Source organism: Nomascus leucogenys, chromosome 11 (assembly GCF_006542625.1).
Source record: "Nomascus leucogenys isolate Asia chromosome 11, Asia_NLE_v1, whole genome shotgun sequence".
NCBI lineage: Eukaryota > Metazoa > Chordata > Mammalia > Primates > Hylobatidae > Nomascus > Nomascus leucogenys.
This window is the reverse complement of record NC_044391.1, coordinates 55382064-55409728: the sequence shown is the minus strand read 5'-3', so window position 1 is coordinate 55409728 and position 27665 is coordinate 55382064. Positions and strand designations below refer to the sequence as shown.

The window sequence follows — 27665 nt, the reverse complement described above, 5'->3', positions numbered from 1 at the left end:
GCTACTCGGGAGGGAGGCTGAGGCAGGAGAACTGCGTGAACTCAGGAGACAGAGTTTGAAGTGAGCCCAGATTACACCACTGCACCCCAACCTGGGCAACAGCACAAAACTCTGTCTCAAAAAGAAAAGAAAAGAAATCACTCCCAATACTTGTCTTCCTGTGCCAAACTCAGGAGATACAATATCTACTAGGAGCTGAAAATAAGGAGGCAAAGCCAGACATGTCTACTTGTGTTTATTCTCGTTTTTGCTTTTTTTAAAAAAAAAAAAAAAAAAAAAAGATGAGGGATGGAGAGGGAAATAACCCATAAACACCGCGAACAGGAACCAAGACTCCAAGACTTGGGCATACTCCCTCTACCCTCAGCCTCAGTTCTCCAAGAGATTCCCACCCACCTGATTTTCTTTTAAACAAGACACCCAAATCAGCAGCAAAGGTACCTGGGGTAGTCACTGAGATTCTGAACACTGGGAATGGGAGGGGGAAAGTCCAAAAAGTAGTTGAGAAGAAAAGGGAAGGATTGAGGGAGATGCTAGGCTCTGGAGGACAGAGCTGGGCCGCAAGAAGTGGAAGTAAGCCAGTATGGGGGGTACCCCTCCTGACTGCTGTTGCCCGTATTCCCCCAGACCCCAGAGAGCCCCATGGTTTATTCTGCAGTCCATTCCCTATTCCCCAAAGGCCTCAGAGGCCTAACTCCAAGTCCTCTAACTCCTCTTCTAGCGCCCTCCTCCTTGCTAGCTTTTCCAGCTGCTCTTTGCTGGGCTGGCTGACTTCCCCAGCCTGGATCCGCTGCTGCAGCTCTTCCACCTGCCGGAGCTTCTTCTTTAGGTTCTTTATTTTCTTGGCTTTCTCAGTGGTGGCAGCTGAGTCAGGCTGGTCAGATGCAGCTGTGGGGGCTGCCCGGGAGCCCTGTGGAGCACTGGGGAGTTGGGCTGTCTCTTCCAGGGACACCTTATCAAGAGTCCTGCTCAAGGCCTCTGCCTCTCCTTTCTCTTGCTGCTGCCGCCTCTTCTCCTTTCGCTTCAGGTTGCGTTTGGCTGTCTTGGAGAGGCCTGGTTCACCACCTTCAGGCCTGGATGGGGTGACAGGAGCAGTGGCCTCAGGGCTTAGCCCTGGGGGCAACTCTGGTTTACTCTTGAAAAACTTCACATACTTGTTTTCATATCTGCAGGAAACAAAGGATGTCAAGAGTTTCAGAGAATCACTGACTTTTTGATCCCTTTTCTTAAACTTCCAAACACTTCATCCTCTTTACATTCTTGCTTCCTTTTTTTGCTGTTGTTGTTTTTGTGGGGTTTGTTTTGTTTGTTTTGTGGGATTTTTTGTTTTGTTTGTTTTTTGAGATGGAGTCTCGCTCAGTTGCCCAGGCTGGAGTGTAATGGCACAATCTCAGCTCACTGCAACCTCCACCTCCCGGGTTCAAGCGATTCTCCTGCCTCAGCCTCCCAGGTAGCTGGGATTACAGGCGTCTGCCACCACGCCTGGCTAACTGTGTATTTTTAGTAGAGATGGGGTTTCACCATGTTGGTCAGGTTGGTCTTGAACTCCTGACCTCAGGTGATCCACCGATCTTGGCCTCCCAAAGTGCTGGGATTACAGAGAGCCACCATGCCTGCCTGTTTGTTTTTGGGACATAGTCTCGCTCTGTCACCAGGGCTGAAGTGCACTGGCGCAATCTCGGCTTACTGCAACCTCCCACTTCCTGGGTTCAAGAGATTCTCCTGCCTCAGCCTCCTGAGTAGCTGAGATTACAGGCTCGTGCCACCACGCCTGGCTGATGTTTGTATTTTGTAATTTTGTATTTTTAGTACAGACGGGGTTTCGCCACGTTGGCGAGGCTGTTCTTGAACTCCTGACCTCAAGTAATCCACCCGCCTAGGCCTCCCAAAGTGCTTAGATTACAGACATAGGCCACCGGGCCTGACCACCTTTCTCTCTTTATGGTCCCTCCCCAACTTTCCTCTGCTCTGCAGGAAAGGTGCAGCAAAGTCCCTAGAACCTAAAGCTCTGGAGGTTCTAATGAACAGAGGTCAAAAGTATAGGACTAGTGATCTGTAACCCTCACTCATCCCTGAATCCCAGACTCTTTCTCTGCTTTCTCAGATAGTTGCCCCCATTTCCATTTCCTTGGGGCTTAGGAGAGTCCTCCCTGAACTTGTAGGCATAAGGATATTCTACCCTTCTGTAGGGACCCCATCAGAAAACCCCTACTCAAGCCTAACCACATACACTGGGACCTCCTCCTGGGGCACATATCCTTCTTTCACCCTCCGCTGCTTGCGCCAGGTCCCGTCAGGTCGCTGTGTTGACGCAATATACTTGCCTAAAATAAGAAAAATTAAGTTGAAAATTACTCTTATTTTCAAACATTTTACAAGATGAGACAAGAATGTATAAATGCACATACCATCTCTCAGCACCCATTCATCCAAATGCAACCATTAAGGCTCCTTTTCTCATACCAACACTCAATCCCTCTCTCATTATTTATTTACCGAGTGCCAATACACTGTACAACAAACCATCCTTGCCCTCATGAAGATTCTATTTGCATAATTTAGTAGGTAAGACAGGATAGGCACAGAGGAAGAATTTTGTTAAAAAACCAAGGCAATAGCATGGGAACATGAAAGGCAGTAAATGAACAAGAGGCTAAAAAGACGCAAAAACCATAGGGAGGAGAAACGACAAGAGCGGATGTTGTAAAGAAGGAGAAATTTTATTTAGATGGAACTTAAAAAAATAGGTCAACTTTTAGGAATTCATACCATAGATATATACCCAGCAGTACATGAGGATGTATTTAAAGGGTATTTGGTTTTTGTTTCATTTTATTTTATTTTTTTAGATGGAGTTTCACTCTGTAACCCAGGCTGGAGTGCAGTGGTGCATCTCAGCTCACCGCAACCTCCACCTCCCAGGTTAGGCAATTCTCCTGCCTCAGCCTCCTGAGTAGCTAGGATTACAGGCCCCTGCCACCACATCCGGCTAATTTTTGTATTATTAGTAGAGATGGGTTTCACCATGTCAGCCAGGCTAGTCTCAAACTCCCGACCTTAGGTGATCCGCCTGCCTCGGCCTCCCAAATTGCTGGGATTATAGGCATGAGCCACAGCACCTGGCCTTTAAAGGGTATTCGTTGATGCATGATTTAAATTAGCAAAAAGCTGGCAAGGCACGGTGGCTCACGCCTGTAATCCCAGCACTTTGGGAGGCCGGGGGGGGCAGTGGTGAATCACGAGGTCAGGAGTTCGAGATCAGCCTGACCAACATAGTGAAACCCCGTCTCTACTAAAAATACAAAAAAAATTAGCCGGGCATGCTAGAGCATGCCTGTAGTTCCAGCTACTCAGAAGGCTGAGGCAGGAGAATCACTTGAACTCAGGAGACGGAGGTTGCAGTGAGCCGAGACTGCACCACTGCACTCCAGCCTGGGCAACAGAGCAAGACTCCATCTCAAAAAAAAAAGAAAGAAAAAAATTAGCAAAAAGCTGAAAGCAACTTAAAAGGCCATCAATAAATGAATAATCAGACAGCACTTTGGGAGACCGAGGCTGGTAGATCCATTGAGGTCAGGAGTTCGAGACCAGCCTGGCCAACATGGTGAAACCCTGTCTCTACTAAAAATACAAAAATTAGCCAGGTGTGATGGCACACGTCTGTAATCCCAGCTACTGGGGAGGCCGAGGCACGAGAATTGCTTGAACCTGGGAGGCAGAGGTTGCAGTGAGTCTCAAAAAAAATAAATGTTCTGACACTGACTAGTGTTCAAGATATACTAAGTGAAAAAGCAAGCTGTAGGATAACATGTGGAGTAGTGGTCCTCTAACTTTTTTTATTTCAGGACCCCCTTTACACTGTTATTTTGTAATGTGCATATCATTATACAATATTTATTTATTTTGAGACGGAGTCTCACTCTGTCGCCCAGGCTGGAGTGCAGTGGCGCAATCTCAGCTCACTGCAAGCTCTGCTTCCCGGGTTCACGCCATTCTCCTGCCTCAGCCTCCCGAGTAGCTGGGACTACAGGCACCTGCCACCACACCTGGCTAATTTTTTTTTTTTTTTTTTCTAATAAAGACGGGGTTTCACCATGTTAGCCAGAATGGTCTCGATCTCCTGACCTCGTGATCCGCCTGCCTCGGCCTCCCAAAGTGCTGGGGTTACAGGCGTGAGCCACCGTGCCTAGCCTATTATACAATATTTAAAAGAGATCATATTCATTAATCTCATCACTAAAGTATTTAAGTACATGGAAGCTATCAAGCTCAGAATGGGAGATATATAAGTTTTCCAAAATTCTTGGCTGGGCACAGTAGCTCATGCCTGTAATCCCAACACTTTGAGAGGCTGAAGCGGGCGGATCACCTGAGGTCAGGAGTTCAAGAGCAGCCTGGCTAACATGGCAAAACCCTGTCTCTACTAAAAATACAAAAATTAGCTGGGGGTGGTGGCAGGCACCTGTAATCTCAGCTACTCGGGAGGCTGAGGCAGGGGGAACTGCTTGAACCCAGGAGGCGGAGGTTGCAGTGAGCGGAGATTGCGCCACTGCAGTCCAGCCTGGGTGACAGAGCGAGACTCCATCCCAATTAAAAAAAAATATATATATATATATATATAAAATATAAAATAAATATTTTCCACAATTCTAATTTTCACTTAAGTGTTTGAATTTTATCATTGACGAGAAAAACTATCAGCTGTTTTCCTTCACTTTCACTTCCTTCATTTTCAGGAAAATGATCATTGGATAGTCAGGTCTGAATTACCATAGTTTGTCAGTGTTTTTTTTTTTTTTTTCAAGTAAAAAATACTGCTCCATGAGAAGAAAGTTTGTTCAGCTTGCAATTCAGACAACCATCCTACTTCGGTATGCAGCAGAAATGTTTCATGCTTACTTCCCATGAGTCACAGAGAACATTAAAAAAATATGTATTCAAGGGCTGGGCTTAATACAATTAATCATTTTTATTGTATCATCAATGATATCCTTAGGTGAAGCTGGGATTTACAGCAAGTGTGTGGCAGTGAAGAACACAATGATTAGTATAATTTGGTGCCACTGCCCTGACAAATGCATGCTTACAGGGCCAGCAGTTTCACCAACCATGTCTTTTGCACCATTGGTGCAAAGTCAACCCCGTGAAAAAGACAAATAAATAAGCATGATTATGAGAATAGTTTTCCTTGCAGACCTTCTGAAAGAGTCTCAGGGACCCCCTTAAGGGTCCTGAACTACACTTTGAGAATCATTGGTATAGAATATGGTACTATTTTGTTTTATTTATTTATTTATTTTGAGATGGAGTTTCGCTCTTGTTGCCCAGGCTGGAGTGCAATGGCGCAATCTCAGCTCACTGCAACCTCCTCCTCCCAGATTCAAGCGATTCTCCTGCCTCAGCCTCCTGAGTAGCTGGGATTACAGGCATACACCCCAACACCTGGCTAATTTTGTATTTTTAGTAGAGACGGGATTTCTCCGTATTGGTCAGGCTGGTTGCGAACTCCCGACCTCAGGTGATCCGCCCGCCTCGGCCTCCCAAAGTCCTGAGATTACAGGTGTGAGCCACCCCGCCCAGCCAGTATGGTACTATTCTTGTTGGAGTAAGGGGCAACACTTAAAGACATGTAGTCTGTGTACAGGGACAAAGAAAAAGGTGTGCAAGGACACATATCAAACTGTTAATGCTGGTTACCTTAAGAGAGAAACTTAACATATACATATGTTTTGTTGTAGCTCTCTTGTTTTAAGTATTACTTTTGTAAAAATAAAGAAAAAAAGATTTTTAAGGCCAGATGCGGCGGTTCACACCTGTAATCCCAGCAATTTGGGAGGTTGAAGTGGGTGGATCACATGAGGCCAGGAGTTCCAGACCAGCCTGGCCAATATGGCAAAACCCCGTCTCTACTAAAAATACAAAAATTGGCAAGGCACGGTGGCTTACACCTATAATGCCAGCACTTTGGGAGGCCGAGGCAGGTGGATTGCCTGAACTCAGGAGTTCAAAACTAGCCTGGACAACATGGTGAAACCCTGTCTCTACATACAAAACCCTGTCTCTACATAAATACAAAAAAAAAAACAAACAAAATTAGCCAGGCATGGCGGCATACGCTTGTAATCCCAGCTACTCGGGAGGTTGAAGCAGGAGAATCACTTGAAACAGGGGGTCGGAGGTTGCAGTGAGCCGAGATTGCGCCACTGCACTCCAGCCTGGTGACAGAGCGAGACTTCGTCTGGAAAAAAAAAAAAAATTGGAGGCCAGGCGCGGTGGTGCACACCTGTAATCCCAGCACTTTGGGAAGCTGAGGCGAGCGGATCACTTAAGGTCAGGAGTTCGAGACCAGCCTGGCCAACATGGTGAAACCCCATCTCCATTTAAAACACAAAAATTAGCTGGGTGTGGTGGCAAGTGCCTGTAGTCTCAGCTACTTGGGAGGGTAAGGCAAGAGCATCGCTTGAACCTGGGAGGTGGAGGTTGCAGTGAGCCGAGATTGCACCGCTGCACTCCAACCTGGGCAACAGAGAAAGACTCCATCTCAAAAAGTAAAAATAAGTAAAATAAATAAAAATTTAAAAATTAGCTGGGCATGGTGGCACGTTTGTAATCCCAGCTACTGGGGATGCTGAGGCATAAGAATTGCTTGAGCCCAGGAGGCGGAGGTTGCAGTGAACCGATATCGTGCCACTGCACTCCAGCTTGGGCAACAGAGTGAAAATCTTTCTCAAAAAAAAAAAAAGAGATAAAGAAAAAGGAAAAAAAGACTTTTAAAATAAAAGTCTAGGGCCTCCTACATGAATTATATATTATTACATGAATTAGTTTTTTGTTCAAAATGCAAATATCATTAATACATTAAAACAAAAAAGTCCAGGCGCACGGGCCCACTCCTGTACTCCTAGCACTTTGGGAGGCCGAGGCAGGCGGATCACCTGAGGTCAGGAGTTTGAGACCAGCCTGGCCAACACTGTGAAACCCCGTCTCTACTAAAATACAAAAAATAGCCAGGAGTGGTGGCTGGGCGTCTGTAATCCCAGCTACTCCAGAGGCTGAGGCAGGAGAATCACTTGAGCCCAGAAGGCGGAGGTTGCAGTGAGCTGAGATCATACCATTGCACTCCAGCCTGGGTGACAGAGCAAGACTCTGTCTCCAAAAAATAAAATAAAATAAAACAAAAAAAGTTGTTAAAGGCAATGGGTGATTCGACAGGTGGAGGGGATGGAAGAAAGAAAAATCATGAGCAAAGGGGCTCAAACTTGAGCAAAGAAAGGCATGGATGTGGGAATGGGCGTGAGTAGGGAACAGAAAGCAGAGAGGTTCAGGTGAATGAGACAGTTCATGTTAGGGAATAGGAAGCCTGGTTGGAAATGAAAAATGGGGTAATCGCAGAAAGCCTTAAAAACAAGGTCAAGAACTTTGGACTTTATTGGGTGAGTAAAAGAGAACTACTAAGGATATTTTTTGCCCAGCTGTGACAAGAATAAAAACTAAAGAAAAAAAACTAGGAGGCTTCCTGGAGGGAGGACTGAGACTGGAGCTGGGCTTTGAAGGAAGAGTCAAACTAAACAAAAAGGGAGACAGAGTAGATTAGAAACAGTTCGTTCTCAAACAAAATCTCACGCGTGGGAATGCAGATAGCATTTTCAGGCAACGACAAATAGACCAGTCAGGCTGAGCCAGAGACAGGGCTGGAATGTTCAGACCTTGAATACCAGTTAAAGATTTTAATATCTGGCACATGGCATGCACTCAACAAATATTTGTCAAATGAATGAAGCCTTTATGCGAAGTATTATCTTAGGGCTTTGAATAAATGAATGAATCCTTTATACAAAGCAGTGTTTCAGAGTATTTAATCTAGCGTAATAAAAGGGTGACTTGGAAAAAAAAACCACCAGAGACGTGGAAACTAGTTAGGGAAAAAATATTGCGATAATCCTGGCATGAAGGGACAGAATTGGCTGAAACAGGGGCACTGGAAAGTAAGAGACTAAGGGCAGATACGTTATCAAAGAATCAACAACATTTGGTAATTCACTGACTAGGGAAGGAGTAAGAGGATAAGAAATCAAAGATAATTCAATACACTTTTTATTTTAGTAATCTCAATGTCCACAACTTACCATAGTTATAATAGGAAAAAATAAAAACAAAAAAGAGAGGAAGAGATAATCATATGAATATGATGGCATTATCAATAAATAGTGAAGTCAGGCACAGTGGCTCGTGGCTGTAATCCCAGCACTTTGGGAGGCCAAGATGGGAGGATCCCTTGAGCCCAGGCATTCAAGACCAGCCTGAGCAACATAGGGAGACCCCCGTCTTTACGAACTACACAAAAATTAGCTGGGTATGGTTACTGGCATGTACCCGTGCTACCAGCTACTCAGGAGGGTGACCTGTGTTGACGAAAAGAGTCAAACTCTGTAAAATATTTTTAGAGATTCTGAGCCAAATATGAGTGACCACGGCCTGCGACACTGACCTTAGGAGGTCCTGAGAACATGTGCCCTAGGTGCTTGGGGTACAGCTTGGTTTTATATATATGTATATATAAAAATTTGTTTTTTTTTTTTTGAGACGGAGTCTCGCTCTGTCGCCCAGGCTGGAGTGCAGTGGCGCGATCTCGGCTCACTGCAAGCTCCGCCTCCTGGGTTCACGCCATTCTCCTGCCTCAGCCTCTCCGAGTAGCTGGCTCTACAGGCGCCCGCCACCACGCCCGGCTAATTTTTTTTGTATTTTTAGTAGAGACGGGGTTTCACCGTGGTCTCGATCTCCTGACCTCGTGATCCGCCCGCCTCGGCCTCCCAAAGTGCTGGGATTACAAGCGTGAGCCACCGCGCCCGGCTATAAAAAATTTTTTTGAGACAGAATCTCACTCTGTCTCTCAGGCTGGAGTGCAGTAGCCCGATCCCGGCTCACTGCAATCTCCGCCTCCCCAGTTAAAGTGCTTTTCCTGCCTCAGCCTGCCGAGTAGCTGGACTACAGAGCATCACCAAACCTGGCTAATTATTGTTTTTGTTTTTTGACACAGTCTAACCCTGTTGCCCAGGCTGGAGTGTAGTGGCACGATCTTGGCTCATTGCAACCTCCGCCCCCCGGGTTCAAGCGATTCTCTTGCCTCAGTCTCCCGAGTACCTGGGACTACAGGCGCCTACCACCACGCCCAGCTAATTTTTTGTATTTTTAGTAGAGACAGGGTTTCACCATGGTGGCCAGGCTAGTCTCAAACTCCTGACCTCAGGTGATCCACCCACCTCAGCCTCCCAAAGTGTTGGGATTGCAGGTGTGAGCCACCATGCCTGGTTTTATATATCTTAGGGAGGCATGAGACATCACTCAAATACATTTAAGAAATACATTGGTTTGGTTCAGAAAGGTGGGACAACTCAAAGCGGGGGGCTTCCAGGCTATAGGTAAATTTAAACATTTCTGGTTGACAATTGGTTGAGTTTGTCTAAAGGCCTAGGATCGATAGAAAGGTTCAGGTTCAGATAAAAGATTGTGGAGACCAAGGTTCTTTTGAAGTCTTATGGTGGCTACCCTTAGAGACAACAGACGACAAACGTTTCCTATTCAGTTCTTTAAAAGGTGCTAGACTTTTAGTTAACCTCTTCAGCATTGAGAGAGCCTGGAAGACATAGATCTAGCTATGTTAATACAGAATTTTATTTATTTATTTATTTTTTTGAGACGGAGTTTTGCTCTTGTAGCCCAGGCTGGAGTGCAGAGGCACCATCTCAGCTCACTGCAACCCCCACCTCCGGGTTCAAATGATTCTCCTGCCTCAGCCTCCCGAGTAGCTGGGATTACAGATGTGTGCCACCACGTCCGGCTAATTTTTATATTTTTTTTAAGTAGAGATGGGGTTTCGCCATGTTGGCCAAGCTGGTCTTGAACTCCTGACCTCATGTAATCTACCCACCTCGGCCTCCCAAAGTGCTGAGATTACAGGTGTGAGTGACTGAGCCCGGCCTGTTAATAGAGATTTTTTACAGATGCAGTTTCCCCCACAAAGGTCGGCTTTGCAGGGCCATTTTAAGATACGGCAAGAAACATGTTTTGGGGTAAAATATTTTTATTTTCTTGTTATGTCAGAGTCAAATTGAAAAGTAAGTAATGAGGCCAGGTGTGGTGGCCTGTAATCACAGCCTGTAATCACAGCCCTTTGGGAGGCCAAGGTGGGTGGATCACCTGAGGTCAGGAGTTTAAAACCAGCCTGGCCAACATGGTGAAACCCCGTCTCTAGTAAAAATACAAAAATTAGCTGGGAGTGGTGGCGGGCACCTGTACCTGTAATCCCAGCTACTCAGGAGGCTGAGGCAGGAGAATCACTTGATCCCAGGAGGTGGAGGTTGCAATGAGCCAAGACTGCACCATTGCACTCCAGCCTGGGTGACAAGAGCAAAACTCCATCAAGAAAAGAGAAGGGGAGGGGAGGGCAGGGGAGGGGAGATACAGGGTTAAATAACCCATCTGATGAGAACTTACGGTTTGTAGGGCATGAATCCCCAGACCCCTTAGATACGAATTTTGGCAAGATAAAAAAAATCAGAGCTTAGTCCTCATGTGGGAGGATCAATTGAGTCTTGGACAACATATTGAGACCCCATCTCTATTTTAAAAACTTTTTTGAAAATAATGTGCAAGGCAGGGTGCAGTGGCTCATGCCTGTAATGCCAACACTTTGGGAAGCCGAGGCAGGTAGGTCACCTGAGGTCAGGAATTCGAGACCAGCCCGGCCAACATGGCAAAACCCTATCTCTACAAAAAAAAAAAAAAAAAAAAAATTTGCTGGGCATGGTGGTGCACGCCTGTAGTCCCAGCTACTCAGGAGGCTAAGGTGGGACAGTCACTTGAGTCTGGGAAGTGGAGGCTGCAGTGAACCGAGATCACGCCACTGCACCCCAGCCTGGGTGATAGAGCAAGACTCCATCGAAAAAATTAAAAAAAGAACACGCAATAATGAAAATTCTATTGGGGTGATAACTTTTCTGTTAAAAATTTCCATTATGCCAGGCACGGTGGCTCACACCTGTAATCCCAGCTACCTGGGAGGCTGAGGGAGGAGAATTGCTTGAACTTGGGAGGCGGAGGCTGCAGTGAGCCAAGATCGTGCCATTGCACTCCAGCCTGGGCAACAGGAGCAAAACTCCGCAAGTGGGGAAAAAAAAAAAAAAAAAAGGCCTTCTTGATTTACCTCTTGCTAGTTTTCAGCCTCTTAGCATAAAGCCACCATACTCTCTGCTCTAGAAACAAATATTTGGCTGGGTGCAGTGGCTCATGTATGTAATCCCAGCACTTTGGGAGGCGGAGGCGGGTGGATCATCTGAGGTCAGGAGTTCGAGACCAGCCTGGCCAACATGGAGAAACTGCATCTCTACTAAAAATACAAAAATTAGCAGGGCGTTGTGGCGAGCTCCTGTAATCCCAGCTACTTGGGAGCCTGAGGCAGGAGAATCACTTGAACCCGGGAGGCGGAGGTTGCAGTGAGCCAAGATCACGCCATTGCACTCCAGCCTGGGCGACAAGAGCAAAACTCCATCTCAAAAGAAAAAAAAAAATAGAGACTAAAATATTCACAAATCTCAACCTGACCCATGTCTCTATTCTCTGTACCTTTTTGCTTTTGCTTCCTCTGGCCTGGAATAGACTATATTTGCTTATCTTAAGTTCATTCCTACTGGTCTTTAAAGGTCAAATTCAAGTATCAACTCAAGGCAGCCTTCCTGACTTCCTTACACCAAGCCAGGTTAAAACTTGTTTTCTGTGCACTCACAGCATCTGTTTTAGCTTTTATCATGCTCTAATGCTTAACATAATTATTTGCTTGTTGGAAAGCAGAAACTGTCTTTGAACTTTGTAGCAAAGAGCCTGGCCCACAGAAGACAGTAAATATGGACTGAATTAATGAATAAATAAATGTGAGTATCTCATCAGGGAAGAGCAAGAATCCAGAATGTTCTGGGCAAAAAGCATATGTAATGTGGAAAGAGACTCAGGGTAAATTAGTGAGACTATGAAAGGTCTCCAACCTCCACTGAGTTTGGACTGAAGCCTTAAGCTGTAGAATACTGACGACCAGTAAGGGAGTACAGGTGATCTGTTCAGAGCAATAATTTAAGATTAAACTGAAAAATGTGTACCATAAATTAAAGGTAGAGAAAATGAAAACAATAGCTGCAATGTGAGAAGACTTGACTTCGATGATTTCTACAGGTAATGAAAGGAAAATGAAAGAGAAATTCATTGTGAAGATTAAATCAACAGGATCCAAAGACTTACCAAGATGTGAATTAGAGAGGAAATAATCAAAACAGTGACACAGTGGATTTAATCTCGTGCTTTTCACATGTATTCTTATTTTTTCTCAATATACGGTAGGGCACATGGTAATCACATTTATTCACACATGGATTTTAAATTTTTATTGAGCACTTACTCTTGTGCCAGACACTGTAACAGAAGCTAGGGATACAACAATGAATAAAGCAAGCAAGGTTCTTGCCTTCTTAGAGTATACATTCTAGTGAGAAAGATAACAAACAAGAACACAACTATTTATAATATCACTCTTGACTTTGGAAAATTGGGAAAATAAAAACTACTGCTATAAACAAAGTCCACAGGGGAAAACAACTTTGTGGAAACAACAATTCAATTCAGACAAGTGTTTTACATGGAATTTGGGAGAAAGGGACAATACTAGAAACATATATTTAAGTCGATTGCATAGAGATTATAGCTGAAGTTTAGGAGGACTAAAGATAGACTGTAATGAAAGGCAGAGCAGAAGCTTCTTGCATGGCCATCCTGTGTGGAAGCCCTCAGAGATACAAATAGCCCATTATCACAAAGGAGCACCTATTTTATGTTATCTTGGTTCCATCCTCTGGCCTTGATGGTATCCAAGGGTGAAGTCAAAAAGAAGGGAGAGGTTTGGCGGTTCCCACCCCTAGAAATAAAAACCAAGGGCAAAATATCAGGACTTTCAGATAATATCTTGCAGAGAGTCAAAAACTAGAGATTGGGGACTGCTACTGTAAGAATCTTTTTAAGCTTTGTCATTTTCTCACATCTGCCGTTTTTTAAGTCTCAATCTATTTCCTTAAGTCTGTCAGCAATAAAAACTCTTACACTGAAAGGGTCCTTGTTTCCAGGGGTCGCAGGTAGACAGTGAAAAGAAAACATAGCAAGGCATGGAGGAACTCCAAGGAGGTAGGGGACATGGTTGTTAAAGGTATGAGACCTGCTTCAAATAAGAAAAGAGATCTAAGTCACAGGTCTCAGCCTGCGGATGATCTCAGGGCCAAAATAAGACCTGGATGTGGTTTCCAACACGGAGAAAATATAACAAAGAGAAGATTAGAGCTGGAGGAATGACCCTGAAATAATGGTCATAATCATTTCCCTCAAGGAAGAAAAGGTGACAGCAACAACAGGAAATGATTCATAGGAAAGGAAGACCAGGACATGCTAAGCCATGGAGACCAACAGTTTTAAATAAAGGTAGGTAGGTGATGGCCAGGCATGGTGGCTCACGCCTGTAATCCCAGCATTTTGGGAGGCCGAGGCGGGTGGATCACGAGGTCAGGAGATGGAGACCATCCTGGCTAACACGATGAAACCCCATCTCTACTAAAAATAGAAAAAATTAGCCGGGCATGGAGGCATGCACCTGTAGTCCCAGCTACTCAGGAGGCTGAGGCAGGAGAATCACTTGAACGCGGGAGGCAGAGGTTGCAGTAAGCCAAGATCACGCCACTGCACTCCAGCCTGGGCGACAGTCCAAGACTCCGTCTAAAAACAAACAAACAAACAAACAAAAAAAAGAGTAAAGGTAGGTGATTAACAGTATTAAATACTACAGAGAGATCAAGGAAAGGAGAACCGAGAAAAAGGTTCTGGCTTTGGCATTTTGGAAATCCCTGGTTATCTCCACAAATACAGCTTCAGAAAAGCACGGTGGTAAAGAGGCCAGACTACAAATTAAACACAATCAACATTAAAAGCCTCCTAGCTGGGCATGGTGGCACACACCTGTAATCCCAGCTACTCAGGAGGCTAAGACAGGAGAATCGCTTGATCCTGGGAGGCAGAGGTTGCAGATCATGCCATTGCACTCCAGCCTGGGTGACAGAGCTAGTTCATCTTAAAAAAAAAAAAAAAAAAAAAAAAAGTCTCCTAGAAGAAAAGTACCATAAGTGCCAATAGGGTTATCAAAATGAGTAAGATGGTCCCAATTTTCAAAAAATTTACAGACTAAGTAAGGAGAAAGTGGACAAATTAGGCAAGCAAAGCATAAGACAAAAGTAAAGAGTGTCGTTAAGTATCCTAAGAGATGACAGGAGATAATCAGGAAAACCTCATTTGACACTAAAGACTATAAAGTAGTAATAATTAATGATAACTACAAATCAGCAGCCAGTATTTCTGCAGGCAAAGAAAAGGGAAAGGGGATAAGAGGAACAACAAAAGCAAAATCCTAGCAGTGGAAAACTCAATATTTAAGAATGATTAGTAAAGAGTACTTATTAAGTAGCTACATTACAGGAGGAACTTTGTATACATTATCCTGTTAAATCTAAACAATAGATAGATATTATCATTTACAGCCAAGGAAACAGTCTTCAAAAAGTTAAAGACATGGTCAAGTCTTGGTGCGGTGGCTCACGCCTGTAATCCCAGCACTTTGGGAGACCAAGGCAGGCGGATCACCTGAGGTCAGGAGTTCAAGACCAGCCTGGCCAACATGGCAAAGCCCCATCTCTACTAAAAATACAAAAATTAGCCAGACATGCTGGCGCATGCTTGTAATCCCAGTTACTCGGGAGGCTGAGACAAGAGAATTGCTTGAAGTCAGGAGGCGGAGGCTGCAGTGAGCTGAAACCACACCAATGCACTCCTGCCTGGGTGACACAGTGAGACTCCAGCTCAAAAAAAAAAAAAAAAAAGACATGGTCAAGATCCCAAAGGTAGCACATATCTGTAACCTGAACTCAAGTCTGATGCCAAAGCTTACACACCATCGCACTGCTGTTCCACATCAGTCATATAGCCCAGTTTCACTAGAGGGTATGGGCAAAAACATGGCATGTGATAATACTATATTTAAAAGTAGTTAGCCAGGCACGGTGACTCACATCTGTAATCCCAGTACTTTGGGAGGCAGAGGCGGGCGGATCACCTGAGGTCAGGAGTTCAAGACCAGCCTGACCAACATGGAGAAAACCCCATCTCTACTAAAAATACAAAAATTAGCCAGGCGTGGTGGCACATGCCTGTAATCCCAGCTACTCGGGAGGCTGAGGCAGAAGAATCACTTGAACCTGGGAGGTGGATGTTGCCGTGAGCCGAGGTCAGGCCATTGCACTCCACAGCCTGGGCAACAACAGCAAAAGTCAGTCTCAAAAAAAGAAAAAAAAAAGTAGTCTGAGGTTGGGCGTGGTGGCTCATGCCTGTAATCCCAACCCTTTGGGAGGCTGAGGAAGGCAGATCGCTTGCACCCAGGAGTTCAAGACCAGCCTGGGCAACATGGTGAAACCTCTTCTCTACAAAAATTAGCTGGGCATGGTGGCGCACACCTGTAATCCCAGCTACTTGGGAGGGTAAGCTGGGAAGATCACTTGAACCCAGGAGGTCAAGCCTGCAGTAAACTGCAATCACACCACTGTACTCCAGCCTGGGCAACAGAGTGAAACTCTGTCTCAAAAATAAAAAAAAATTTAAAAAGTAGTTTGTCGGCTGGGTGCAGTGGCTCACCATGCCTGCAATCCCAGCACTTTGGGAGGCCAAGACGGGTGAATCACCTGAGGTCAGGAGCTCGAGACCAGCCTGGCCAACATGGTGAAAGCCCGTCTCTACTAAAAATAAAAAAAATTAGCTGGGCATGGTGGTGGGCACCTATAATCCCAGCTACTTGGGAGGCTGAGGCAAGAGATCACTTGAACCCAGGAGGCAGAGGTTGCAGGGAGCCGAGGTCGCACCATTGCACTCCAGCCTGGGCAACAAGAGCGAGACTCCATCTCAAAACAAAAAAAAATTAATTAAATAAAAAGTAGTTTGTCACAGCCATAAAGAACAAAATAATGTCCTTTGTAGCAACATGGATGCAGCTGAGGGCCATTATCCTAAGCAAATTAACACAGGAACAGAAAACCAAATACTGCATGTTCTCTTATAAGTAGGAGCTAAACACAGGGTACTCACGGACATAAAGATGGCAACAACAGACATTGGGGACTACTAGAGGCAGGCATGGGTTTAAAAACTATCTACTGGGGCCAGGCGCAGTGGCTCACGCCTGTAATCCCAGCACTTTGGGAGGCCAAGCTAGATGGATCACCTGAGGTCAGGAGTTGGAGACCAGCCTGGCCAACATGGTGAAACCCCAACTCTACTAAATACAAAACTCAGCCAGTCATGGTGGTGCATGCCTATAATCCCAGCTACTTGGGATGCTGAGGCAGGAGAATCACTTCAACCCGGGAGAGAGAGGTTGTAGTGAGCCAAGATCACACCACTGAACTCCAGTCTGGGCAACAGAGCAAGACTCCATCTCAAAAAAAAACAAAAAACTTAACTATTGGGTACTATGCTCACTATCTGGGTGATGGGATCACTCGTACCCCAAACCTCAGCATCACATAATTATACTCATGTAACAAACCTGCATATTTTCTTTTTTTTTTTCTTTTTTTTTGAGACAGAGTCTCGCTTTGTCGCCCAGGCTAGAGTGCAGTGGCGTGATCTCGGCTCACTGCAAGCTCCGCCTCCCGGGTTCATGCCATTCTCCTGCCTCAGCTTCCCGAGTAGCTGGGACTACAGGTGCGCGCCACCATGCCCAGCTAATTTTCTTTTGTATTTTTAGTAGAGACGGGGTTTCACTGTGTTAGCCAGGATGGTCTCAATCTCCTGACCTCGTGATCCGCCCACCTTGGCCTCCCAAAGTGCTGGGATTACAGCCGTGAGCCACTGCACCCAACCACAAACCTGCACATTTTCTAAATCTAAAATAAAAATTGAAATCAACAACAAATAGGCCAGGCATGGTGGCTCACGTCTGTAATCCCAGCACACTAGGAGCTGAGGTAGGAGGATCACTTGAGCCCAGGAGTTCAAGACCATCCTGGGTTAAGATGGTAAGACCTCCATCTCTACAAAAAATTTAAAAATTAGGCTGGACATGGTGGCTTACACCTGTAATCCCAGCACTGGGAGGCCAAGGCAGGTGGATCACCTGAGGTCAGGAGTTTGAGACCAGCCTGGCCAACACAGTGAAACCCCATCTCTACTAAAAATACAAAAATTAGCTGGGCGTGGTGGCAGGTGCCCGTAGTCCCAGCTACTTGGGAGGCTGAGGCAGGAGAATCACTTGAACCTGGGAGGCAGAGGTTGCACTGAGCCGAGACTGCACCACTGCACTCCAGCCTGGGTGACAGAGCAAGAGTTCATCTCAAAAAAATAAAAATAAGGCCGGGCACGGTGGCTCACGCTTGTAATCCCAGCACTTTGGGAGGCTGAGGTGGGCGGATCACGAGGTCAGGAGATCGAGACCATGGTGAAACCCCGTCTCTACTAAAAAAATACAAAAAAAATTAGCCGGGCGTGGTGGCAGGCGCCTGTAGTCCCAGCTACTCCGAGAGGCTGAGGCAGGAGAATGGCGTGAACGCAGGAGGCGGAGCTTGCAGTGAGCCGAGATTGCGCCACTGCACTCCAGCCTGGGCGACAGAGCGAGACTCCGTCTCAAAAAAAATAAAAAAAATAAAAATAAAAATAAAAATAAAAAAGGTAGTCCTATCATTTAATCACATTTCCCAAAGCTTTTGTTATGTAAAATACTACTCCCATAAGATATTAAACAGGGGCTATCCCTAAAAATTGTTAAATAAGTTTGGGAAATTCTGGGTTAAACACCAAAAAAGATTTTGTGTTTGTTTTTTTTTTTTTTAACAGCAAGGCTTAAATGAGTTACTATATTCTTATTCAGGTAAATATGCAAGATGGGAATATGGCTTACAGTGTTTCTCAAAATTTGTGCACAGAAACATTATTTGTATTTTATTTATCTTTGAGATGAGGTCACTGTCACCCAGGCTGGAGTGCAGTAGCCAGACCTTGACTCACTGCAGTCTCCACCTCCCAGGCTCAAGCAATTCCTCCCACCTCAGCCCTCCAAGTAGTTGGGACGACAGGAGTGTGTGTGTCACCACACCCAGTTAATTTTTTGTATTTTTTGTAGAGACGAGGTTTTGCCATGTTGCCCAGGCTGGCCTCGAATTCCTGGGCTCAAGCAATCCACCCGCCTCGGCCTCCCGAAGTGTTGACATTACAGGCGTGAGCCACCACTCCCGGCCTCTATTTTAGTTATTTATTTTGTGTCACATCTCAGAAGACTACTAGGTGTTTCAAGGATTCATATTTTGGAAAATAACAGCCAATCTTAACAGTATAATTCCAAATATGTCATTTTACTTTAATGTTATATATGCGTATGTGCTTAGAAAAACTAGGCTGGGGGCCAGGCGTGGTGGCTCACGCCTATAATCCCAGCACTTTGGGAGGCCAAGACAGGCAGATCACCTGAGGTCAGGAGTTCGAGACCAGCCTGGCCAACACGGTGAAACCCCATCTCTAACTAAAAATACAAAAAAATAGCTGGGCGTGGTGGTGCGTGCCTGTAATCTCATCTACTTGGGAGGCTGAGGCAGGAGAATAGCTTGAGCCCGGTTGGCAGAGCAGAGATCGCGTCACTGGACTCCAGTCTGGGTGACTGGAGACAGAGCAAAACTCTGTCTCAAAAAAAAAAAAAAAAAAAAGAAAAGAAAAGAAAAAGAAAAACTAGGCTGGGTGCAGTGGCTCATGCCTGTAATCCCACCACTTTGGAAGGCCAAGGTGGGAGCACTGCTTGTGAAAAGAAGTTTGAGAACAGCCTGGGCAACATAGCTCTATAAAAAAATTCAAAAATTAGCCAGCCATGGTGGCGCATGCCTGTAGTACTAGTACTAGCTACTCAGGAGGCGGAGGCAGAATTGCTTGACCCCAACAGTTGAGACTACAGCAAGGTATGACTGCGCCACTGTACACTAACCTGGGCAACAGAGCAAGACCTTGTCTCTTTAAAAAAAAAAAAAAAAAAAAAAAAAAAAGGAAAAGAAAAGAAAAACTAGTTGCTCATGCCTATAATCCCAACACTTCAGAAGGCCGAGGTGAGAGGATCACTTGAGCCCAGGAGTTGGAGACCAGCCTGGTAAACATAGCAAGACCTCATCTTACAGATAATTTAAAAAATCAGGCCGAGCACGGTGGCTCATGCCTGTAATTCTAGCATTCTGGGAGGCCAAGGTGGGCGATCCTTTGAGGCCAGGAGTTCAAGACCAGCCTAGACAACATGGTAAAACCCCATCTCTACTAAAAATACAAAAATTACCCGGGTGTGGGGGTGCATGCCAGTAATTCCAGCTACTCGGGAGGCTGAGGCAGGAAAATCACTTGAGCTCAGGAGGTGGAGATTGTAGTGGGCAGAGATCGCACCACTGCACTCCAGCCTGGTGACACAGCGAGACTCGGTCTCAAAGCAAAAAAAAAAAAAAGGAAAAGGTCTCAAAAAAAAAAAGAAAAAGAAAATAACCCTAAATGCAGAAAAAGATGCATGCACAAAAACATTCATAGTGTTCTTATAATAAAAATTCTGAAAACAATCTAAAAGTCCAATAACAGAAGAAAGTAAGATAGGGTGCATGCCCAAACTATAAAACACTCGGCTAGTATTTTAAAAGATGTTTACGGAGTTTTTAGTAGCAAGGAAAAACATTTACCTCATAAGGCTAAATGAAAAGTCAAGATAAAAAATGTATATACCATCTGATTCTGCTATGTTTAAAACAGTTTAGAAAGATATACGCCATATATAACAGCAGACTCTGGGTTGATGAATTAATATTGAACAAAAATTACATAACTAAATTTGTACTTAAGAAGCAGTAATCTGGTAGCAGTGTATCTGAAGAAATGAAACAAGAGAGGGACTGGAAATAGGATGACCAGTTTAGGAAGTCACAGTAATATTTGCAGAACAACAGAAACTACAATTTTAGCAGGCACTTAGAATGGCCCAAGTACTATGCCTGGTACTTGGCCATATATAGTAACTTCTAACCCATACAATGATCCTTACATAATAGTAATAATTATAGAACAATGTGTTGGACACTTTTTATGTGCCAAACATGTAAATTACTTTATTTAAATTTTAATACTCATAATAATCCTGTGTTGCAGGAGTTATTCCAATTTCACTGATAAGAAAACTAAGACTTAGATTCCCAAGGCTATATAACTAACAAGTACTGAAGATGGGATAAGGGTAACAGCAGTAGGAATAAAAGAACGATATTTTGATAACTGATATACGTGAGGAGGGCAAGAGAGAAGTAAAAGACGATAATAAAAATAATCGTAAAAAAATAAAACTCCCATAAAAAAAAATACTCCCATACAAATAAAAACACCTAGTGATCAGATCTTAGTTTTTAACATTACTCTTTAGTAAAAAGAACAAGGGCTTCTTAGAGAAATGGCAGACCGTAGGACTGGAGCAGAGAACAAAATCATACCTGCAATGATGGTGAATGTCAAAGGGAGACGGGCCAAGTAAAAAACTGAAAGAGTTCCCAATGTTCAAAACTGGAACATTTGAGCAATAAAGCAAATAAAATAGTATTGGATTATAACCTAACATATAAAATAAACATCTATAAGTCCATATTGATATACATAAATAAACAAAGGAAAAGAAAAAAATCTCCTGGGCAGAAGAATGCCAAATAATGTGTTTTTTTATTGTTTTTTGAGACAGCCTCTCACCAAGGCTGGAGTACAATGGCACAATCACGGCTCAATGTAGCCTCAGCCTCCCTGGCTCAAACAATCTTCCCCTCTCAGGCTCCCTGAGTAGCTGGGACCACAGCTGTGTGCCACCTTACCCAGCTCATTTTTTTTTTTTTATCTTTTTGTAGATAAGAGGTCTTGCTATGTTGCTTAGGATGGCCTCAAGCAATCCTCCAGCCTCAGCCTCCCAAAGTGCTGGGATTACAGGCATATGCCACCATGCCCAGCCCTTAATCTATTTTTTTAAGGAGAGCACAACTCTCTACTCCTTACGCGTGGGCTGGCAATAGTGACTTCCCTACAGTATGGGAAGGAAGGGGGTAAAGCGTAACTTTACAGTGAAGCCTTACAAACAATATCTGCCAGATGATCATGGTCAATACTAACAGGCTGGGCACAGTGACTCATGACTAGTAATCCCAGAATTTTGGTAGGCCAAAGGGGAACAATACCTTGAGCTCAGGAGTTCAAGACCAGCCCAGGTAACATAGTGAGACCATCTTTACCAAAAAAAGAAAAAAAATTAGCTGGGCATTATAGCACACGCCTGTGGTCCCAGATACTCAGGAGGCTGAGGTGGGAGGATCAATTGAGCCTGGGAGGTCAAGGCTTCAGTGAGCCATGACGGATTCACTGCACTCCAGTCTGGGCAACACAGGGAAGACCCTGTCTCAAAAAAACAAAAAAATTAACAGTAAAAAATCATTGTGATACTATGTACCCTGATACAATGTGATGAAAATATCACTTTACGTCTATGGTCTTCCTCCCCAAAACACATAATCCAAGTCTAATCATGAGAAATACATCAGACAAATTCCAATAGAAGGACATCCTACAAAATACCTGACCAGTACTCCTCAAAACTCAAGGTCATGGAAAACAAGGAAAGCCTGAAAAAATGTCACAGCCAAGAGGAGCTTAAAGAGACATGAGAGGCCGGGCGTGGTGGCTCACGCTTGTAATCCCAGCACTTTGGGAGGCCGAGGCGGGCGGATCACGAGGTCAGGAGATCGACACCACGGTGAAACCCCGTCTCTACTAAAAATACAAAAAAACATTAGCTGGGCGTGGTGGTGGGCGCCTATAGTCCCAGCTACTTGGAGAGGCTGAGGCAGGAGAATGGCGTGAACCCGCGAGGCAGAGCTTGCAGTGAGCCGAGATCGCGCCACTGCACTCCAGCCTGGGTGACAGAGCGAGACTCCGTCTCAAAAAAAAAAAAAAAAAAAAAAGAGACATGAGAACTAAATGTTATGTAGTACCCTGGATAAGATCCTGGAACAACAAAAAAAAAACTTAGGTAAAAAGGCTGGGCGCAGTGGCTCACACCTGTAATCCCAGCACTTTGGGAGGCCGAGGTGGGCAGATCACCTGAGGTCAGGAGTTTGAGACCAGCCTGACCAACATGGAGAAACCCATCTCTACTAAAAATACAAAATTAGCCGGGCATGGTGGCACATGCCTGTAATCCCAGCTACGCAGGAGGCTGAGGCAGGAGAATCACTTGAACCTGGGAGGCAGAGGTTGCAGTGAGCTGAGATCTCACCATTGCACTCTAGTCTGGGCAACAAGAACAGAACTCCGTCTCAAAAAAAAAAAAATGATAAATAAATAAATAAATAAATATAAAAATAAATTAAGTAAAAACTAAGGAAATCAGCCAGGCGTGATGGTTCACACCTGTAATCCCAGCACTTTGGGAGGCCAGGGCGTGAGGATCACTTGAGCCCAGGAATTTGAGATCAGACTGGGCAACAGAGCAAGAACGCATTTCTACAAAAAATACAAAAACTAGCCAGGCGTGGTGGTGTGTACCTGTAGTCCCAGCTACTCAGTAGGTTGAGGTGGGAGGATCACTTGAGCCCAGAAGTTAAGACTACAGTAAATGGTGATTGCACCACTGCACTCCAGCCTGGGTGACAGAGCAAGACCCTGTCTGGAAAAAAAAAAAAAACTAATGAAATGATGTATGGATTCTAGTTAATAGTAATATATCAATATTGCTTCATTAATTGCAAGCAAAGTACCATATTAACGTAAGATGACAATAATAGGAGAAACTGAGTGTAGGGTATATGAGAAATCTCTGTAGTATCTTCTTAATTTTTCTATAAATCTAAAAGTGTTCTAAAAAATCAAGTATATTTAGAATATTAAAAAGAAATGGCCAGGCGTGGTGACTCACGCCTGTAATCCCAGCACTTTGGGAGGCCAAGGCGGGCAGATCACGAGGTCAGGAGTTCGAGACCAACCTGACCAACATGATGAAACCCTGTCTCTACTAACAATACAAAAATTAGCCAGGCGTGGTGACATGCGCCTGTAATCCCAGCTACTCATGAGACAGAGGCAGGAGAATCGCTTGAACCAGGGAGGCGGAGGTTGCAGTGAGCCGAGATCACGCTGCTGCACTCCAGCCTGGGCGACAGAGTGACTCCGTCTCAAAGAAAAAAAAAGAAACGATACAAAAGTTTATCTTGGGTTGGCTAGAACAGTGGTGCCTTTAACAGAAATAGTGATGGAAAAACTGATACTGGTTTTGATCAGGTTGGATTTGAGGTATGACAGTATATCCAAGAGTTAAGATATCCACGAAACAATTAGAAAAAGGCATAGGCAACTCGAGAGAGGGTAGTGCCAGAAATAATGACTGCAAAGAGTTAAGAAACAAATAGGCAGCAAGGAAACAAATATCAGGAGATTTCTTCATATTCAAGAAATCTGGGGCCAGGTGCAGGCTCACACCTGTAATCCCAACATTTTGGCAGACTGAGGTGGGAAGATCACTTGAGGCCAGGAGTTCAAAACCAGCCTGGGCAACATAACAAGTCTGCATTGCTTCATTTTAAAAAAAAGAAACAAAATCTGGCTGTGAAGAAAAAGGAAACAAAAACGATAGGCCTTGAGTTTTCAGTGAAATAAAAATGAAGTCATCTGCCAAAAGAAGGAGAATTAAAAGGGATGGTCACACAGATCTCGAAAAGGTTGGGGAAACAGCTATGGAAGAACATAAAAAATAAATTTAAATATTTACTTATTATTTATTTTTGAGACAGTCTCGCTCTGTCGCCCGGGCTGGAGTGCAGTGGCACGATCTCAGCCCATTGCAACCGCTTTCTCCTGTGTTCAAGCGATTCTCCTGTCTCAACCTCCCGAGTAGCTGAGATGACAGGCCCATGCCACCACACCACCACACCCAGCTAATTTTAGTAGTTTTAGTGGAGATGGGGTTTCACCATATTGGTCAGGCTGGTCTTGAACTCCTGACCTCAGTTGATCCCCCTACCTCGGCCTCCCAAAGTGCTGGGATTATAGGTGTGAGTTGCCACGCCCAGCAAAAATTTTTTTTAAAAAGAAAAAAATAATTAGAAGCCATGATCTTGGCAGAAGTTAAGTTATATTGAATCTGATAGCTTCTGTACTTTTTCTCTAGCAACATGCTGTGGCCTAGAAGGAGAAGCCAAGAAAACATCTCTAGTCATACCCATCATTAGAGATAACAGTAGTGCCTGCTTAGTATAGAAAATCAAAATGAATAAAGAAAGCAAGAGGATATTATCAAAGTGGCTGGTCACAGAGGTCTAGCTGGGCAGCATCAAAGGCCATAAGGTACTGACAGATTCAATGAAATGGGAAGGTCAAGAACCAGAGAACTTGAGGACAAAAAGCTGATCCTGTGGGTTTAAGATAGTGAAATAGGTGACTGGTAAGGAGGCTAAAGTGATGGGGAGCACCAGAAGAAAAAGCGGTGTCCTAGATGAGATCCAGGTTGTAGTGATTCTGATGTGCAACTGGTTTGAAAATACAAAGGAAAGTCGACCGTCTCATGCTGAGGAACTATGAGATCAGAGTATTCCAATGGTGCTGGAGACACTGAAAATGATAGCAAGAAAAAAAGGAGAGAAAAAAATATGATGCGATAGGCCTGGGTCCTTGTGGGCAGTAAATGATGTCACTAAAGTTTTACAGAAACTGCTATAATTGCATGGCAATACCTTCCATGAGGATTAGAGTGACAGTGGTAGATCAATGATCTGGACATAGTAAAGGAAAACAAAAAAGCAGTTTATTTCTTTTTCTCTTCCACATAGTCACGGAAAACAGAAAACAGCTTTTAGTGGCAAGGTAAGGTGAGATGTGATACCTGGATTTTCACGGAGTCAGGGTAAAGAAAATGATTCAGAGTAAAGAGAAGTATACTGGATAAGTAGTATTTTCAAAGCACACATTAAAAGTTGGTAATTCATGAAGGAGCTACTGGGTAGGGAACAGAAGGAAAGAGGTAGTACCACTTTAAATTGTAAGGTTGGGGAGAAGTAGCAGCAACCTGGGTTGTCATCAGGTACCATAAGATAGGTGGGCTGAGGTGTAAGGAACATGGAAAGCAGCAGAGCAAGAAGCAAAATGGCACATTTTAAAACACCGTGTGTACCAAGGCACAGGCACAGTGTTGCTTCTACAGACTACACATATGAGGGCTACAAAAACAGAAACACTTTGCACTTGCACAGCATTTTATAAATTGCTTTCACATATATTATTTGATCATCATTGAGTACCTATTACTACTATGCATATTTTTCTAAAGATGAGGCCATTAGGAAGGGACAAAACCATGATAAAAGCTGTGATTCTCCGTTTCCAACGCATACACCTCACATACACAGCAGACACTTCAGCATCTTGGCCAGCCAGGCTGCAAATTCTTCTCTAGCCATTAGGAATAGTGGGTTTTATTCACTTGTCAAAGGGCTTCGGAGAAAAGCCACTAGACACTTTCCTGTTTGCCTTTTCCCACCTTAGACCCCTCAATTTCTATCACCATCACGGGAGAAGGTAGCGAAGGGTGACTCCATCAGGGAGAAAACTCAAGCTGAAAGTTGTATTAGGGTCCTCTTCCCTTCACACCTCTAAACCTCAGTGACCCAACAAATAAAGATAAGGGAGAGGAAAAAGTACTATGTAGAAACGAGGAGGTCTTCAGCAAATAAAGCTTCGAGAAAAATAATGAAAACGGCACTGGGGTAGGGCAGAAAGCAAGTATAGCTGAGATGGGGGAGGGGAAAAGGAGGAGGGCAGGAATTGGAGGGAAATGAGAGTGTAGGAGCCCCCAAGCCTGAAGAACCTAAAAGAGATATGAGTGCTCCAACTGCTGGAGAAAAGCTAAGGGCCCGTGAGGGTCCTGAGGCAGGGACCAGCACTGAAGGACCCCAGGGTTTGGGTGACCGGAAGCAGAGACCCCAAACACGAGACCAGAAGGGGGCGCAGGAGACACCCCGTAGGAGAGAATGAATGGGGAAGGCGGTCCGGGGGGCGGGGCAAAGGAGGGGCCCCGGGATGGGCGGGGCACAGACCCCTTTCCAAGTCCGAACCCCTGTCCCGAGAGCCCGGAGAGAAGCGGCTCCGCGCCTCCCGCACTCACCGCCGGTCTCGTCAGTAACATAGGGAGTCGCCATCTTGAAAACGCAAACCACTTCCGGCGTGAGCGGGCTGGGGTCCCGCCCCCCTCCCCACCGGAAGTGGAGTCCCGATCGTAGCAAGCCACCATCTTAGTCTTAAAGGGAGAGTGCACCATTTCATGGGCGGAGGTGGAGGAGGAGGAAGAGGGGAGAAGCTGAAATAGTTAATAAAATAAAGCCGTAGGCTCATTTACTGCCACCGATACCATTATTGAGCGCTTGCTGCCTGTAAAACAGTCTTCGGGGAGCCAAGAGAAGTTCCGAGGCACAGTCCCTCTCATCCCAGGAACTCCTCGTACGTCCAGGACCTGCGAGGGAAAAGGACGCAAGGCCCACCTGCACCCAAAAAGGGGGCCTTATAAATGAAGAAAGGAAGAATATCCAGGCTCTGGCCTGCACCCAGATCTCAGAGCGGCTTGGTGACGTGGAGCAGACAAACTCCAGGAACGCACTGGGGCGCACAAGTGTTTCTAGGGACGGTTGGAAGACCCCATCTAACCCTAAGAAGGTGGGGAGGTCGAATTCGTGTGCCGAGTGCTGTCGGCCGCCCCACTCAACCTCCAGAGACCCGCGGGAGGGGCGTGCAAGGCGGAGGGCGCCGCGGGTCGGTCACCTGTCTCCGTAGCCGCAGGGTTGCCGGCAGCTTCCATGGCCGAAGAGGCAGCGGACCAGGTTGGGCGGGCGGCCCTGGCCTGGCTGTGCCCCGCTGGGCGGCGCCGGGGATTCGGCGGCGAAGTGATGAGGGCCCTAGTTGCTTCTCGCCCAGACCTCCTAACCCTGAGTGCCTCCTTGGGCTGGGCCCTAGGGTCAGAGGGCAGGGTGAAAGCTTCTGGGCGGACCTACTTAGTATTCTAATTAAACTCGTCCAACCGCTGAGGATCTAAAGCGGGGCAACTCGCCAATAATCCGGTCCCGCAGTGTCACTCCATTTGTAATCCTGCCCTGCTCCGTACCTCCCTATTCTTCAGACGAACCCATATGGTCTTTCTCCGCCGCCCATTTCAGCAACTGTTGTTCCTTCAGGGCTAAGTCCTGTTAAACTTGTTTCCCCTACAGCTTGGGAGGGACCCGGCTGTAGGTTCCTCTCCTCAGGTGTCAACTCTGCCCTCCTCCCTCATATAGCTTTTTCCATATCAACCCTTTTACCTTCCTCCTTATCCCCACTTTGGCTTAGTTTAATGTCCAGCAGTACCCCTGGAACCAGGGAGGAGGGAGGAGGTAAGTATTGGTGACTACCTCCAACACTAGGCAGCATGTCCCATTTAAAAAACAAAACAAAAGCCAGGCGCGGTGGCTCACGCCTGTAATCCCAGC

The 27665-nt window shown here is 45.2% G+C and overlaps 1 protein-coding gene across 2 annotated transcripts; it reads right to left on the bottom strand.

Annotated features, from left to right (window-relative positions):
* Positions 1–218: 218 nt before the first annotated feature.
* Positions 219–27665, bottom strand: PYM1 (PYM homolog 1, exon junction complex associated factor). Of its 2 annotated transcripts, none has more exons than XM_012510362.2 (3): positions 26965–27665; positions 2231–2324; positions 219–1166 (listed from the first exon to the last, which is right to left on the bottom strand). In XM_012510362.2, exons 1-3 carry the CDS (start codon positions 26999–27001, stop codon positions 683–685), a joined length of 615 nt encoding a protein of 204 aa, XP_012365816.1. In that variant the 5' UTR covers positions 27002–27665; the 3' UTR covers positions 219–682. The 2 variants fall into 2 exon arrangements, with proteins under 2 accessions (XP_012365816.1, XP_003252890.1); XM_003252842.2 differs by lacking the exon at positions 26965–27665 and adding an exon at positions 26315–26374.